Here is a 15,732-nt window from a genome sequence, read left to right as displayed (position 1 = left end):
CGTGTCTGTCACTGTTCTATGATAAGATTGATCGCGTTGGTAGAAATCACAAGATTGGAATACATGCACAATGCTGTCTTCTGACGAAGCCGCCTGGGCCCCGGGAGATTAGCTACGTGAAGTCACGCATGAGGTCATTGGTTTGGCCAATTAATGGGCCGGGCCGGGCCGGGTTTTGCCAGACCATATCCATACTAAGATTTACAAGGCACCGGCCTGTAGAGGGGGATGCGTCCGAGGACGGGGGGTGAGCTTCTGGTGACGGCAGGTGAGAGAGCAAGGAAACTCAATCTCAAGAAAGTAGGCTGTCAGGGAAAGAGTAAGGAAACTCATATCTCAAGAAAGAAGGCTGTCAGGTATACTTATTGAACGATGATGTAGCAGCCTTCACAACGAGGCATTAAATGATAAGATGTTTGTTGTTGTTGGTTTACAGACGGCAGCAATCAGTGGACGATCAATTGACATGTTCTAAAATTCCACACTGACACACACATGGAAATCAGGAGAGGAAGCACGAGGATACAAAAGCTGGATGCACTCTGTTGGCAAATATCACCTGCAGCGAAGTCATCTATTCTAATGACCATACTTCTGGAATTCCCACTCGCTGTTGTCTGGAGATGTATTAAGAGTATTTTGTCAATTCAAGACTACGGTAGTAAAATAAAAATAAAAATAAAAATTGAGAGGAATTGGTAGTAAAAGATTAATTACCCAGAGGGCAAACTTGACGAGTCTTGAGCCACCGACTGATACAATGGAAATGGAAGGCATGATTGCAGACACCTGTTTGGAGCAAAGCATGGCGCGGCCGTCAAGAAAGAGCACAAAGTTAAACCATTGAAATAAATCAGTGGACAAAATTAAATTCAGTAGCAACTATTCAGGTGCTAAAGATGATCATCAAAACAAACTTGTTGTCATTGTATCCAATTTAAGGGTATCCATTACCGTGCAAAGACGGTATCCATGATCTTTCTTTACTAATGGATGTTAAAGACAGGTGGATGAGCATTTTAAGTTTTAAAACAAAAACACAACTATCCATTCACCATAACTCACTGGTTCCATGGCCCTACTACTGCCATTTCACAATGTTCACAGAAAAAGTGTTCCTTGAAATATATAGAAAGTATTAAAAATCTTTGATAGTACACGTTGTTCATTGTTGTTGTTGATGATGATGATGTTCAAAAGACAACGATAAATGAAAGTATTTTCAACAGCAGCAGATAATGTGTCACTGATAATGACTCTCCAACATGTCCTGAAGTTCATATATTGGTTATATGTGAATTCAACTCATGCATACAAAAAGTTAAATAAAACAGATAAAATGATCAAGATTGTATCTCCATCTTGTGGATAACATTTTGTAGGATAGGCCTATTATTATGATCCAAATCCTATCTAATTCAAGGCCTACTTGGCCTGGAACCATCACGGTTGGACCATGTTGAAAATCTACAAGGGACAGTTTTAGCCAAGTTCAAGCTTAACAAAATTACTTACAATGCTGACTTGATCTTTATTTATAATACAAATGATCACATGATCTCTTCTTCATACCAAAAGACAACACTGGCAGCTCAAGACTCATCCTAAAAGATTATATGATAGTCGATGCCTAACGCCTAACTTGGATTGGCATTAATCTTTCAAGAACACCGCATCACTTTGCACAAGCTCATTGGTAGCTCTAGATATCTGATCAAAACCAACCACCGGTCGGCACCATCTGTTTACATGACGGTCCTAGCCAGCCATGCTCCAGATGTGGTAGCCTATCACCCAGCTTGTTGGAACATGCAATGACGGAATAAAGTTTCGTAACTGGAAAATATCAAACTGCATCTAGATCAGATTAATCTCCTAGTCAAAAGGAGATCCGATGAAATCAGACTTAAGAGGATCGACCTCATCTAGCTAGGGCATCCAAGTCATACCCAGATATTTTAGTTAGTATTTCTAAAAGTCATTTTGGAAATCTCTAGACTCATAACTAGATAAAAGTCCAAACTATCCGACGACAAAGAAAAAATTGAAATTAATCCGTGAACAGAAAGAAACATAACCAACCATCTATAACTCTATTCACATAAACTTTCACCTTGGAAACAATTCCAACTTTTCCCAACATAAAAATTGACTCGTAAACTAATTCCCCAAAGAATCTATATGTTGTGAACACAAATATGTCTTCAATTTCAAGTGTACCGTTAATTGTTGAGAAGGCCCATAACCATCACCTATCATTTTACAAATCCAATAACCTATTTTGAATTGAAAGAAGAGGCAACAAAAGAAAGTAAGGAGTGAATTATACTTTGAGAATGGTTATAACAGTTAAACAAGTGGAAAGGACGTAGTTTCCTTTGGTCCAGAAACAAATTTCAAAGAGAAGTGGAGAGAAATTAAAATCATGTAATCAGGAAAACCCCATTATCTTTCCACAGAAGTGGAAAGTTGAAGAATTTTCATTCATCATTCAAATTTAGAGTTCAAATTTCCTATTATAGTAGCCAATAATTTTAAATTTTGAACTACATATTAAGTTGCAAAGCCCCTATCCTCCTATTAATTTTGTCTAATCCAACTGATCAAATCCGGCACCAAATAATCAATCATTTCTGCAATCAAAAGTTTCAAATCCATATGACTATTCAGAAGTAAAAAAGAAATTGTAACCTTGTGGCTCTTGCAACAAAAGGAATCTTCCCTATAAGAGAAAAGCAAGATGACCAAACTTGAAAATGACATGCCATCATGGATCTGGGAGTTCAACAAAAGATTGACTCACATAAATCATGTCTTATCCACAATATCAAAGCCTGGGTTCAGTTTTCTTCAGATGGCTATGAAGGTTAAGTTATATTTAGACAACATACTTGTCCATCTTCTATAAAGTAAAAGAAAAAGAATCTTTGAGACCGTTGTGATGGATGCCAACACTTCCTGAGAATTCCCTCAACGTCATGTTTATAACTAGTGTCAGGGGAAACTACTCTACAAGTCCTCAAGATGACAGCAACTTCTCATTCTTTCTCCACCTTTCCTTTTCCACACGCAATTTTCTTGTTTTCTTGCAATTGCACCATTATCACACCTTGTGTGATGCATGAAGGCTCAGGAAAATTGGCTATGTGTAAAAGGAATTAGTATGACAAGGAAGATCCATTTTTTAGGCCAAGAAAAGTGGCCTAAAAAATATCCAAGTTGGGCTGTAGGACGAACTGCTGCCTAATTTATCGCTTGTGAACAAGTATAGACCATCAAAGCAGAAATTTACTTTACCATATAGACAGCATAAAAGAAATTTACGAGATTAAGATGCATCATACTCAAAAGTCAAAAGGACTAATAAGTTTGTTGCTTACATAATTCTCATGAAGGAAAAAAGTTCATATGATAATCATTATAAACAAGAAATCAAAGAAGAACTTAGATTGGTCAAGTTTCGAAATCATGAAGCATACCCCAAGCCACTGTGCACTCTTCACTCGTCGCACTCGCCTGATTAGCCTGGCACTCGATGCCTGCAAAGATGTTTCAGGACCAAGAATGTCAAAGCCAGAACAAACAGATCAGAAACCCTAACGCTAGCGCACGAAAAATCTGTAACCAAGACAAACAATTAAGAAATCATAGAAGGGGAAAGACAGCTCACAGAGGTCCATGATGTGGTTCCTACAAATAGCGCAGTTATCCACCACGATATCTGCAACGATCGCATCAATCGATGAGATCCACGGATAAGCAATCAAGATTCGAAACCCTAAAACTGCTACGACGGTGTGGCGATCGGGCACATACCCCAGGCCCAAAGCGCGACGGCGTTCCACTTCTTGATCTCGAACCTTTTGGGTTTCTTCGAGGAGGAGGGCCCGGCGCTGGACCCCTCGCCGGCAGGAACCATGTTGACGTCGGTGTCGAGGGAAGCCATGGATCAAGGTGAGAGAGTAAGGCGGAGAGACGAGGGTTCGGGACGGCGAAGAGGGGAAGATATTTGTAGTAGCCTATGGGGAGCTTTGAGACGGACACCCGTGTCGGAAGAATCTCATACCGTCCATTATTAACTTCCCGTATTTTTCCGGTTGGGCAGGAAAGCATTGAGCAAAATCTTTTTGATTATTAATTTAGTTTTGGTGTATTATTATGCTTGTAAGAATTTAAGAGTACTAAAACTTAATTTAATGAATTTGGATTTAAAACATACTTAATGACCACTATGTATTATAATATATATATTTTATAATGATCGTTGATTACATACGATTAAGTTTTTTTTAATAATAATAATAATAATAACATATTTCTTTTATATGTTATGTTGACGTGACATGATTAATTAATTAATCGATACGATGCATCTTCGAATCGAAAAGAACGATCATATCAATCAATGGTAAAGCAAATCCACGAGAAACACCCCGAGGTTGTCCATCAAGAACCTGTTTTGGCTTTGATTGGCGGACCAGGATTGCTTGCTGCAATGTCATCTTTAATGACACGAGACGGGGAAGAGAACTGCGGAGAACAGAGACAGCAGAGCAAGAGAATCCTTGGTGATCGAGCTTATTACTCATAAATTTTCATGTTGATGTTGCAACAACCATTAGGTGTTTCCAATTCTTGACACCCTACATAGCACAAACCCTTCTGTGTTTCCAATTCTTGAAATGCTGTGTTCAGAACGGCAAAGAGAAGTTCCACCTCAAATGAACACAGTAATTTTCAAGTGTCTTACGAAGAGATCAAAAACTACGACAATTAACTTAACAGGCCAAACAAATAATTAAGTGCTCAATGATGAATAACCATGAAACATCTGTCTTTTCCAAACAGTTCAGAAATTGCTCAGAGTCGCTAAATATGAATTAAACAAAAGGCCAACTGGTATCATCTAGAAACTCAGTAAAGCATTACGATCGAGGTTTCTCCTTCTTTTCCTTGAACAGTGCCAAAAGGGAGACACCAGACACCTTCACAACCTTAAACCTTACTCCAGGAATATCACCGACTGCATGGCCCTTCCGCCCGAACCCGGCAATCAACACTTCATCCTGCAAAAGCAATGCAGTTCAATAACAATTTATAGATGAAGAGATGATCGATCAAAGATTATGATGAGCAAGTGCCATGATCATGGGGTGTGCAGGCTGTTCAAAGCAGGTCCCGATACAGGCCTCATGGCCATGCTGAGAGTGTGCATATACACCCCAGGCAATGTGATCATTGTCAGTTGGCATGAAACCCTTGCAGTACCATGCTGATTGGTTAATACCAGTCCGAGCAAGACCAGCCTGATACCAGCTCTCATGATTAAATCCTTATAAGTGCATTAGATCATTCCTCTGGAGAGCTCAATGACGTTAAAAATATCGAAATATAAAACTTACATTTTCTTCTATGAAATTTAAGCAACCATCATTTGGAACAAAGGCCGCAATTTTCTTCCCATTCTTTATCAGCTGAACTCTAGCACACTTTCGGATAGCAGAGTTTGGCTGCTTAGCTTCAATACCTCTGCAAGATGCAATCAATGTCAGCCTTCCAAACACGAGCAACGCCAAACTGAAAGAAAAGGAAAAAAGAATAGCAATTAGCTTGGCATACATCTTCTCAAGGACGATACCCTTGGCATGTGAAGAACCAGCGAAGGGTTTCTTCCACTCATTGCCAAGGTGACTTTTCTTGTATGCTTTGTCTGCCCATCTCTGCCTCCTCCTGTGAGTTTTGAGCTTACGCCCAGCTCCCATACCACGAGTCTTCCTGTACAAGAGCCTCTGATTAAAATCATTCATCTTCAATCAAAATATTTCTTGATATGATCTCTTTACTTTGAGAGGTGTGATAGAAACTTGGTTTGCATTTCTTATCATATGTGTTGCAAGTATAATAGTCAGGCACCACGAACAAATGAATTTGCTATGACACTTGGAAGCCAAAAAGAAATCCTTTCTACAGATAGTATGCTTCCTAATCAAGATCTAAACTAGAACAGTGTCTTTCTTAAACACAAACTTAAAAGGTACTCATAATTGAATTAGCTGGTTATGTCATAGATAACTACATTTCATCTTCACAATTAAATGACACAGAATTAACAAATGCAACACCATTGTTTTTTGTTCTAACATGATCAAACCAGAGGGATAAGAAAACACATAATTTGATTCATATAAAGATAGGTAGTGCCAAGTAGTCGAATACTGATTACAACTCATACGAACCCAAGAAAAATGGTGTAAGGCTGCAGTAAACAAAACAAAGAAAGGAAACAAAACATTCATTTCTTGCATATGCTGCTAAGTTGCAGTAAGAAAAAGTGAGATAAGCAACCAAGAATTTTAAGGTAGGAAAGAAGTATATAAATGACACACACACACACACTAACTTGAACCAATGATGGACTCCAACCATGAAACACATACATCACAAGATATTCCAAAAGAAAGTGCTTATCCACAATGTACGGAAAAGATACTCGTTTTTGTTGTTACACCAAAATGTTCCAGACCAAAGTGTGGAATTCCCTCCACATGAGCTGGTCCATTGCGATAGTAGTCAGTCAAGCGATAGTATAAACTATAAACCCTTAACAACAACTTATGTAAAATGGAACATGATGCGTGCCCAAGGATAATGATTAACTTGGGCATAAGAAAAGGTTTGCTGAGTACCAATTCAACAACTATAAAATGTAAGCATAGATGAAAAATTTTATCCCCATACTAGGCAAAATAAGTTTATTTTTGAGTCATCAGAACAAAAATTATAGCTCTCAACAATGTCCACTTTTAAAGCATCCTCATCCAATTCTATTAACATTATATGATTTGGATTCCCAAGACAACAAATCAATGTCATTTTATTCTTCGGTTCTCTCACATAATTGCCCAAATCAACGAAAACAACCGATCGAAGTTGAAATTTCTAATCATGAACCCCCAAGACAAGGATCCACACTCCATAAGAGAAACAGGTAAAAGAATCAAGAACGATCAGCTCGAAACAAGATGGACATAACAAAATCCAGCCACCGGAGCGACCGTTCAAACGTAACATTAGAAAGCGACGAAAGAAGTAAGAGCAAATAACGCGATCAGGTTCTCCGGCAAACTCACCCCATCTTGTTGGAAACCAAAGCTCGCCTTCCTCTCGCGCTCTGTGCAACCGCGGGCTGCGACGGATGGAGGAGCGGCGGAGGAGGACATAAACCCTAGTCGCGCTCTCTTTTATAGAGGCGAGGATAGGGTGGACTTGAACCGTCAATGAGCCGGGCTTGGTCCGAGAAATAAATTGCCCGGCCCGGTCCGGTCCGATTTCATATCGTTTGTGTGTCTCATGTAGACATCATCTAATCGAATGTTGACCACATGACTCAGTTTAGTGTTATATTGAAAGTGAATAAAGATTTCGATTATTAATAGATTAATTGTATTGCGGATTGGAATTCTTCGGGTGGAGGTAAAGTTAAGTCGATATATTTACTTAGATGTTTGAAGTGGATGGGTTTCCCCTCGCGCAGTTTCTTGGACATACCAATCTTTCAAAGCACCACATAAAACAGGAATCAGATGCAAACCCTATTACAAAGGTTACTTTGGATCAGCTGCTGCTCGCAGCTATATAATGGACGATTGAGGCACCTTTGGATCATCTTTACCCTTTCCTCGTGTCTTGATATCTTCCTCCGTTACCTTTCAACTTAACGAGCTTCACAGCTCTCATGGCCGACCGACCAAAATGGCAGCAGCCATTTCGCTTACGGTTCCCACATTGGAATCCACCGTCGAAAGCTCCACCTCCAACTCAACCGCCGGGAACATCAGCTTCGCCGCCTTCACGAGTGATTCTAAGACAACAACGACAGCAACAACCATCTCCTTCTACAAGGAGTCTTTCTCGGTCGTCAAGCTCGTCGTCTCCACCGGTATCGAGAACAGAAGCTCCAGCACCTCCACCGGCTATATCTCCATCCTCATCTCACGGTGTTCCCCAGCCACAACAGTGGCCTGAGGAAGCTTCCTCTACATCCCCATCTCCAGCTCAAGGTGTTCCCCAGCCACACCAAGCACCGTCACCTCAGGAAGCAGCTTCCATGTCTCCATCTCCTTCTCGAGATACTCCCCGGCCACCACAACCATCATCAACTCAGCAAGCCATCCATACCCTGAACTCTGAATCTGTAATAGAACCCCTCGATCCTATCAGCAGAGCAAACCCAAACGAAACAGATTTATCTGAACAGAAACCAGAAATGGACACCGAACCAAAAGAAACTACGAATCCCTCTAAGCTTCCACAAGCCACAGAACTGACTCAATCCCAACAAAAGCTGGTGGAAGGAAATCCTACGGAGGACGATGAAGATAATACAAATATAGAAATCGAAATCACAGAGGAGATGACTCCCATCGGCCGAGAAACAGAGTCGCCGTATGCCTCGACTGAAGAACCAAAGAACAAAACGGAACCTGATCCAGGGCCGACGGAGACGAGAGACTCGAGGACGCAGGAAGATACGAATGGCTTAGGAGGGAAAGGAAACACGGATGCCCCGCCAGCTTCACCAACCACTGTAGCAGATAATTTGCAGACCCAGATGCTGAACAGTGGGCACTCACAGCATGCAGGAAGAAGAAACATAGAGTTAGCTGGTAAGAATCAAGGTGCATCAATGTGCGTCGGACCTGAGACAATAAGCACGTCAGACCTGCAGAAGGTAAACAAGATCGACACGCACACGAGTGCAGACATCAATCGTAAGAGTCAAACTCTCGGAGAGAGATCACATCAGACAGGTGATGAGGTTCCATCCATCACAAGTGTTAATAGCAACGTGCAGTGCATAAACAACTCTATACTCCACGAGAGCTCCTGTAGCCAAAAAGATCCAGGAGTTTACTTCTTCTATGGCAAACCAGCATTCAATACTCGAGGAGTTTCTCTTATCACAACTCCAGCTCAAAGTCTCACCTATCAGCCACATATCGAGAAGAAACAAACCAGATCTGTGGAAGAGAAATCTCAAATGTCACATTGCTCAGCTTGACTTTGGTGCGCAGAAGATCCACCCTTGACATGCTTTAGAATGTATGACGAAATTGTGTTGGAAAATGGTCGTTCATGCACTCGACTGTGATTGTAAGGAAGAGCTTAATGATTCATGTTCAAATAATTATGACAGTGTACACACGAGGCTCTTTAAGAAATATACAACATAATGTATTCTATGTTTGGAGATAATAAAGTGGTATCTCTGTACTTTCACCAATTCATTCACATGATGGCTTCATGCAAAACTGGTCAAGCAGACTGCGATTGCATCAATCTCCGGCACTGCTACAATGACTCTGTCATTGGAATCACAAGAGTCATGCATACAGCCTGACTAATTTAATGAAGCTGTCAGCGGCGCAGCTGCTCGTCTTTGGTTTGCTTCTTTTAGGGTTTTCCTTCTTCTTCTTCTTCCTCCTTGCTAATCCCCATGCCTGAAGGTACCTTAGAAGGTTGCAACTATTAGAAGAATGCAAGAACAGAGAGTGCAGTTTTCGTACATCTGCCTCGCCCATTCCGTTCATGAGAAACAATGTACTCGCAGAAGAGATGAATCTGAAAAGAAAGAACAGAATGCACGCAGATGATGTACGTTACAAAGTAACTCTTACATCAAACATCTGGGAAGCAATAGATCCTCTCAGGCAATGTATATATGAGGAGATAGTGATATCCACTATTTCTTATGATCAGAAGTTCCGAAAATTGGTACATCATATAATATACAAACTCAAATCGCTGTATAGCTATCACCAATCGAAAGGTCGATTAAGATCTTGTAATCAAAATGTCAACTTTGGCCGGGTGTATCATCTCCTGCCATGGGAGCCGGTGCTGGATCTGCCGCCGGCATCATTGCTCGTGCTATCGTCCTCATCCTGCTCTTCTTTAGACTACCATTGTCCATGGATCCCATCATTCTCCTACTGACCTGCGTCTCGAGCAGTGCCTCTCCTATCATGTATAGAATGACAAATTCTTACTCGACTATAAAGAGACTCCGTGGAAAACACTGAAACCCTAAGACTGTCACCAGAAAGGAGGCAACTTTAGCTCTTTGGGGCGAAACAAGATCGGAAGAAGTAGAGTGCAAATGAATCGATTGCGACGACTTTTGTTTCTTACCAGGAGCAACAAGATATGATTTTGCTGATGCTGACCAATAGATAAGAGTCGGGGTGATGACCGTGAGCAGAACCCAGGAGACGAGGATCAAAACGTATCCTCTGGGGGGCATCTCTCTGGAGCTCTTCGAAGAGAAATGATGGTCTCGGGCCAGCTCTCCTAAAAAAGAGAGGAGCAGACTTGGCTGACAACGAGATCTGAAGAATTTGTCAGCGGCGCAGCTGATTGTGGGGGAGAGGAGGAGAAAGTGGGGGGAAGCAGAAAAGCATAGGGCATCAGGATTGCTCTTATTTTCTATCAACACCATCACGCCGAAGCAATGCAACTTGTTGCGATTAGGCGTAGCTGATGAAGACTGTGCCTGAGCTCCCCCACCTTCGCAATGCTGTCGACGAATTGTTTTGTTTCTGTGATCGTAGCGTGCATCAGACGAGGATGAACTCAGCACCAACCGAGAATTGCGAAGAAGAACAAGAAGAGCGAGAGTCCTCGTGCTTTAGAGGAAGATCAAAGTCTTAACATCTTCATCGACTGCTCCGATTCAGGACAACCTCTCTCCATGGAATTTGCATGAATGAAACCCATGGAAGGCAGGCAAGAATTATTTGGACTCCTTCAAAGGAATTGGCCCATTTGGACTGTGAAAGGCGTCCGACTCGGGCAACGCCGGAGCTTGCGACCTGTAACTTTCTGTTCATCCGACTGCCTTCCGAGTGTACCAGTAAGTCATCGATCGATATGATTCGACAGCATAATTAATCTATTAAATCTATAAGTCTGAATCATTCACAGAAAAAATATTTAAATTTAAATTCATGCCTCTACTCACTTTTGAATATAATTAGAGAGATACGATATATATATATATATAGATAATCAACGCTATGTCATCTGACTCATTCTCGATATGTCGACATCCTTATCCAAGTCAGTCGATATATCACGTCGGATTCAACTCTACAAAACTAACAAAGGGGCATCCACGAGAATGTCGATCTAGCATGACGATGTTGGTCATATAACTCGGTGGTCAAATCGACTTGTCTAGTCATTACATTATATCATGCATAATTTTACGATATATTGATAGTCCAATAATATAAGTAATCATTATCAATATTTATTTATCACACATTCTTGATTACTAATTATTAATGATAAAATAAATTTACTTTAGGACTAAACCTCTAACCCTCCTAATATCTCAACACGAGACAAACTAGAAAGTGGACGTCACAACCTCTCTAGTTAGGACGAACAACTAAGATTTATCATAACATTTACGATTTATCCTAATGCCAAAACCGACACATCGATCCACTTAATCTAAATCGTCGAATAAAAATATTTAATTATAAATTAATGATACAAAATCCATCTGAAATTTCGTAAATTAAATCAAAATTATTATTTTTAATAGGAAAAATAAATTTAAGATGGTGCAACTTCGGCAAGACAGGCTACACTGTGCCTTGGATCAACAAGGACGAGGAGATAATTGTGTGTGCGTGTGTGCTGTCGGGAAGACGAGGACGACAACAACGGAGATGTTTCTTGCTACTGCGTCGACACGCAGAGATTTGCTACTGCTTCCATAATTGCATCGACTCATGTGGCTCCATCAGTTGCAGGTACGACCTCCTCTCTCTCTCTCTCTCTCTCTCTCTCTCTCTTCCGGTTTCGACTAAAGTGAAGCAGAGAGAGGTGGGAGAAGATTGATTGCGGAGGTGAGATCGTCGACAACAACAGTGATCACTGTTCTCCGTCAGTTGCTCCAATCACCTGCATTTACCAAGAGACTCTCAACAGTGAGGTCGCAGAGAACATGTCAGGGGGCTATGATGGAGCATATCCAAATGACACGCTCCTTGCAACTTGAATCAGCAATGATGTGATACCCTTTGGGATCCACAAGGGGTCACGGGACAGAAAGCTTGGATGGCTTTTGCTTTCGGCTCTCTGGTGGAGCAGATGAGACCCTCCCTACCCAAGAACATGGAATCATGCGGTTCTTCTCGGTTAGGTTTCTTTTACGTTACGTAGGGAGGCTACACCATTCTTTTTTATCTCGTTCATCGACAAATCCCAGTGCTGCACTTCTTTTAGGGAGCTTTTTTGTGTTCCTCGATGATTCCTGAGTGGGGCTGATCTCACGTTGTCTTCGTTTTGCTTTATAGATATAAAAAAGGTGAAAGAGAGTACTGCGACCATTCATTGTTATGTTGATAGAGCACAAAAATCAGCTCTCCTTCTCATATTTAAGCCCATCCACCATGCTAAGTTCGTCTTGACAAAGTACCTTTGCTAGAACCATTCATTGTAATGTTGATTGGATGCTAATTCATAATCAATCAATCTTTTTTTTTTTTTTTGTCTCAATTCGATATTGGTGTTTGTATAATAACCCCAAGTGTATCGAACCCTACTAAATTATACCATGAGTATTTCTAATAAATATTCTTCTGATGCTTATGTTAATCGAAAGTTGGAAAGGTTCAAAATAAAATTTTAAATTATATTCATGTATTCGAGGAATATACCTATGGAACATTTTTATGGGTAACAATTACGTAGTCCTCTCTCGACTTTAATTGTGATCATCCATGCCGAGTCCAATAATATGATACGACGTTTTAGCTAGTTAGACTATGTGTTATCAAGTCATCATCCTATATGATCGTGGCCCAGAGGTATTAGATTACGTAATGTTAATGTTAATCATGTTATTTATCTTATATCAATATTTAATTATTTTTTGTTCTTTTTACCTAAGTCGTGGTTATGTTTTGGTCCGAATCTAAATTGAACCAATTAAAAATTAAAATTAAAAACAGAGAACATAAAATATGGTAAGACAATATAAAATTTCCTATTGTGTATAGATCTCAACTAGTGCTAATTAAAATTGGGGAGGTTGCAACAATTATTGCAGCACAAATTTGTCTTTGTTCAATCACATTGGATGATGGTGCGGTGCTCCAACAGCAGACTAAAAAGATAGGGAGTGTCTCCTCCACCCACCTTTCTTCCACACATGCCAAGCTCAAAATGGCATGGGCACATGAACAGGTGAGTGCTGCTACATACAGTCAAAGTTTGAAGAAAAGGAGGTCATAGGAATCAATCATGGAAGAGGAAGAAAAGCACTTTATTAGACCACTGCAATAATGGTCAGATGTTGCAACCATTGGACCCATTTGCTCAGACACAAAAGACCACAGACTCTGAAATCATAATCATGCTGTGAATGATTAATGGATGGGTGATGGTAGTTTAGGCAGGCATTCAACATTCAATCAGTGACACTTTCTCTGATCACTTTTGTCATTGCCTACACGACAATCTTCTATTCCATCACCAAATGGTTGAGGAAATGCCTCATTTTTATTATTATAAACTATTCAGTATAGATTATCTTTTTATTTATATAGATATATATCTATAAGAAAAAACCTAATTTCCTACAAGTAAATAGAAGAATGTAAGATCTATCTGAATCACTAAAAGAGAACCATTACCTAAGAATGAAACCGAGTCATTCAATTCCCTTTAGTCGCTCAAAGCCAAGAATCAATCTCATGGCAGACCAGAAGAATAATAGCAATTTTGAAGGATATTATTATATTAGGGTTTGGGCTACCCCTATTAATTATAATGATGTTGTTTGCACCCAAACAGAAGTACCCCGATCGTCTCTGGCAATCCATCATACGTATGCTGCCAACATTGCTTTGAATCCGTCTCGAGACTCCATAAGAAATCTTCAAACTTGTTGACTCTTCCGTTGATTTAGACCCCGTCAAAATGACATTCTTCAAAGAGTTGGTGAGTGTTTTTGGCACCGACCACACTTTGAATCGGTCTCAAAACTCTATCAAAGCAATCTTCAAACTTCTTGACAAAGAAAACTTTGTCGGTGTAATTTTTGTCTCTTGATTCGTGACACATTGAAATAGAAATTAGGGTAAATTTTAGAATTTTTTTAGAACGTCCAAGTTTGAAAATTTTTACTGAGCATTTTGATTATACGAAAAGATTCTTTCATACTTATCATTTTAAAAAAAAATTATCTCAATATTAATGCTCTTTCACCTTAGCCCTCGACTTTTATTATCGTCGTTGGCTATGAGTGTGAGCTATCCTCCTTCTTCCTCACATATGATCGACAACGAAGAAGGGATACAATGAGACTATGCTAGTGAGGAAGATATATAAAAAGGTTATGCGACCCTCGCTGGATACCTGATTGTCACCATTGTGGTTAGTTGCAAATGTACCATGTAGCATCATCGAAGCTCACTAGAGGGGCAAGGACCATTGTTGTCACGAGGGTAACGAGGGTTACTCTATTGCCTTTGTCTGTGCAAGGGTAACGAGGGTTACTCTATTGCTGGTCTAATAAGATGCTATGGTAGCCATTATACTTTATCACCGGGCGAGTCTAATGGAGAGGGAAGACGATCGGTGAGTGTCCAAGCGATGGATCGACAACGATAGCCATAGGAGTAGGATGATCATTTAAAAAAATATTCTACAAAATATTATTTAAGAAATTCTAAAACCTACATATATATTGAAAATTGAATGAACCTCTAATAAAAACTCTTTTAGGTTCTTCTAAATATTTTTTTTTATATTGTTTTAGAAAAGATATCAAATGTTATATTCACAAGATAGCTGAAGCACTATTCATAACACCATAAAAACTTGTCCAATCTCTTTTATGCATAAAACTCAATCTCTCTATGTATATGATTCATGCTTTCAGTTATAGCATTTTTCATACCTTCATTAAAATATAATAAATCTATTTAAAAAAATAAAAATTAAAGGTAAGTTGACCCAAAAGTCAATAGATACCGGTTCATATATATATATATATATATATATATATATATATATATATGATTTTAAACAAATAAGTTGGTTGGCTTAGGAACAACAATAACAATTAAATATGGAGACTTCTTATGTTTATAATACTTTTTAAAATATTATAACTTTATTTTTTTTTTAAATAATATTATTTAAAAAAAAAAAAAGGGACCAATCGAAAACCGTGAGCATCGATGCTTCCCGATTTGCTCCACGTTACATGTCAAACACGCCAATTCCTCAATACCATTTTATTGCTGGGCAATAGAACACAAGAAAAAGAAAGATTCTTAAAATACCCAAATTAAATGACTGATAATTATTATGCCAGCCAAATGTTTCCTTCAGCATAGCTATGCCATCGGAATGGGGGAATCCTAAGGAACCACATTTCCCGCTAACCATATGGTCTGTCTGTCTGTGTTTATGAGATTACAAGCACATCATTTGGTTATGCTCTCCCGCTAAGCATCAGCTCAACCACCTGAATCCGATTAGGAGTCTATGACGCTGCAAGATGGTGCGGCTAAACCACTTGTGCTCGACTTACACCGAGTCTAAACCAATTGTGTTCCCTTGTGGGCTTTTGATGTGCGATGGGCAATTTGGTACTTTGCATTGGGCAATCGCCTCCCCTTCCATCCGCCTCCTTATACCTACTCGGAG

At 39.7% G+C, this 15,732-nt stretch overlaps 3 protein-coding genes across 3 annotated transcripts; 1 reads left to right on the top strand and 2 right to left on the bottom strand.

Annotated features, from left to right (window-relative positions):
• Nucleotides 1-336: 336 nt before the first annotated feature.
• LOC135632304 (RING-box protein 1a-like) lies at nucleotides 337-4,053 on the bottom strand. The gene is made up of 5 exons (XM_065140760.1): nucleotides 3,817-4,053; nucleotides 3,671-3,721; nucleotides 3,480-3,539; nucleotides 718-789; nucleotides 337-617 (listed from the first exon to the last, which is right to left on the bottom strand). Exons 1-5 carry the CDS (start codon nucleotides 3,944-3,946, stop codon nucleotides 580-582), a joined length of 351 nt encoding a protein of 116 aa, XP_064996832.1. The 5' UTR covers nucleotides 3,947-4,053; the 3' UTR covers nucleotides 337-579.
• A 742-nt stretch (nucleotides 4,054-4,795) lies between these two features.
• Nucleotides 4,796-7,266, bottom strand: LOC135633265 (small ribosomal subunit protein uS12). Its single transcript, XM_065142551.1, has 4 exons — nucleotides 7,131-7,266; nucleotides 5,620-5,775; nucleotides 5,403-5,529; nucleotides 4,796-5,066 (listed from the first exon to the last, which is right to left on the bottom strand). Exons 1-4 carry the CDS (start codon nucleotides 7,133-7,135, stop codon nucleotides 4,926-4,928), a joined length of 429 nt encoding a protein of 142 aa, XP_064998623.1. The 5' UTR covers nucleotides 7,136-7,266; the 3' UTR covers nucleotides 4,796-4,925.
• A 425-nt stretch (nucleotides 7,267-7,691) lies between these two features.
• Nucleotides 7,692-9,291, top strand: LOC103977232 (pollen-specific leucine-rich repeat extensin-like protein 1). Its single transcript, XM_009392690.3, has one exon. The coding sequence runs from the start codon at nucleotides 7,736-7,738 to the stop codon at nucleotides 9,059-9,061; it is 1,326 nt and encodes a 441-aa protein (XP_009390965.2). The 5' UTR covers nucleotides 7,692-7,735; the 3' UTR covers nucleotides 9,062-9,291.
• Nucleotides 9,292-15,732: the final 6,441 nt, after the last annotated feature.

Source organism: Musa acuminata, chromosome BXJ3-3 (genome assembly GCF_036884655.1).
Source record: "Musa acuminata AAA Group cultivar baxijiao chromosome BXJ3-3, Cavendish_Baxijiao_AAA, whole genome shotgun sequence".
Taxonomy (NCBI): Eukaryota; Viridiplantae; Streptophyta; class Magnoliopsida; order Zingiberales; family Musaceae; genus Musa; species Musa acuminata.
Note: the sequence above shows the minus strand (reverse complement) of the source record. Positions and strands in the feature narration are given on the sequence as shown.